The 1,775-nt window shown below is 53.7% G+C and overlaps 1 protein-coding gene across 1 annotated transcript; it reads left to right on the forward strand.

Annotated features, from left to right (window-relative positions):
• Nucleotides 1-837: 837 nt before the first annotated feature.
• Nucleotides 838-1,745, forward strand: LOC108355506 (mite allergen Der f 3-like; the record flags this gene model as incomplete). The annotated part of the gene is made up of 2 exons (XM_017606666.1): nt 838-1,235; nt 1,295-1,745. Coding segments are annotated over 2 exons (849 nt in total), but the record flags the coding sequence as incomplete, so codon positions are not given.
• Nucleotides 1,746-1,775: the final 30 nt, after the last annotated feature.

The raw sequence follows: 1,775 nt of genomic DNA on the forward strand, positions 1-1,775 counted from the left end.
AGCATCAGCAGCAGCAACCACTAATTAGGCGACTTTTTCCCAGCATCAGCAACAGCAACTGTGATGGAAGCGGNAGGCGACTTTTTCCCAGCATCAGCAACAGCAACTGTGATGGAAGCGGCGGCGGCAGCTCTGTCGATGCCTGATGTCGATGGCTGTGAAGTTGGAGGCGCTTGCAATAATATACATCATTCCAATTAGGCATCCTGTGCTTGATTACTCCATCCGACGCACCTGACGCTTGCTTTGCCTGTAAAAATCGGTTGTGCAGCATTGAGCATCGCTCTCGCACACAACACTCCTTTGTCACCCGGATACCCAGCAGTGCCATAAGCACCCTTTTCACCACTACCATCAACACTTCATCTCCTCTTCTAGACACGTGCCGCACTTTTGCAGTACGGCAGCAGCAGCAGTATGAAGCTTCCACTTTTACCACTCATCAGCAACAGAGGCAGCAGTCTCCTAGGAGCGCTGGTGCTACTTCAGCTGCTCCTAAGCACCTTTGAAGTGGTCAGCGGCGAGTCGATCAGGGGCGGCCGTCGTCGGCCCAACTACGACCTGGTGCACGGCACTGCCACCCGAAATGAGCCCCTCTCCGGAGAGGAGGAGGGCCTGCTGAAGAAGGCCGTCATCGGCGGCGTGGACGCCAACAATCAACAGCGACCGTATCAGGTGTCACTGCAGCGAACCGACTCGGGGGTGCACTTTTGCGGCGGGGCGATCATCGAGACGCACTATATTCTCACGGCTGCACACTGTCTGCAAAGGTAACAAATGGAGTTAAAAGCGTTTTAACTTTTAATAAATATATTGTTTTTCATAATACACACACAGCGTCCCGGTAAACTGGCTGCTAATTCGCTATGCGACGCTCACCTACAACTCCGGCGGACTAACCGCCCGAGCAAAGCGCATCATCGTCCACGAGGAGTACGACAACCAAACGGTGGACAATGATATTGCCCTTATTCAGACGGTGGAACCTCTCGTCTATAAAGCGCCGAACTCGATGCCAGTAGCGTTGCCCTCATTTGGCAGCGAACCGCCTGCCGGACGGAACATTACCATCTCCGGATGGGGCTACCTGCAAGAGGACAGTATGCGCTTCTCGAAGAACCTCCAAGTGGCGACAGTGAGCGTGGTGAATCGAGACCGCTGCAATGCCATCTATGATGGAGAGATTACCGACAATATGATTTGCGCAGAGAGCAAAGGAGTTGACGCTTGTCAAGGTGAGGGAGTTCAAAGGCATGTGTTGAGCCTAAAACAATTATACAAAAAAAATTTTCAGGTGACAGCGGCTCTCCAGCGGTCAATCACTACCGCCAACTAGTTGGCCTGGTTTCCTGGGGCATCGGCTGCGCCAGACCCGGTTTGCCGGGCATCTACACCAAAGTGGGCAATTACGTCAAGTGGATCAGCCAACGGACCCGCAACCCTGAACAGGTGCCCACCAACTGGAAGTACGTTCCGAAGGTGAAGCCGAGGCCAAAACCCAGTCCGACCAGGCCGGCGGCCACCAATGGCGAGTTTCTTCCCAACGGAGACGGCAACTCAGCTGCTAGCAATGATCTGCTTTTACCTGAGGTGGTGGGCGGCAATGCCACTGATGATCCCTCTGCAATCACCGACCAGGTGAACTTAGCCAACATTAGCGACATCACCGAGGAGGAGAAGGAGCCCGCAGAGGGACTGACTGGAGGTGCTGAAGACAACAAAAAGAGCATAGACATGACCACGGTGTACATCATCATCATCATCATCTGCGCCTC

This window comes from Rhagoletis zephyria, unplaced genomic scaffold, assembly GCF_001687245.7.
Source record: "Rhagoletis zephyria isolate East Lansing unplaced genomic scaffold, Rhagoletis_zephyria_1.1 Rzeph_scaffold_46408, whole genome shotgun sequence".
Taxonomy (NCBI): Eukaryota; Metazoa; Arthropoda; class Insecta; order Diptera; family Tephritidae; genus Rhagoletis; species Rhagoletis zephyria.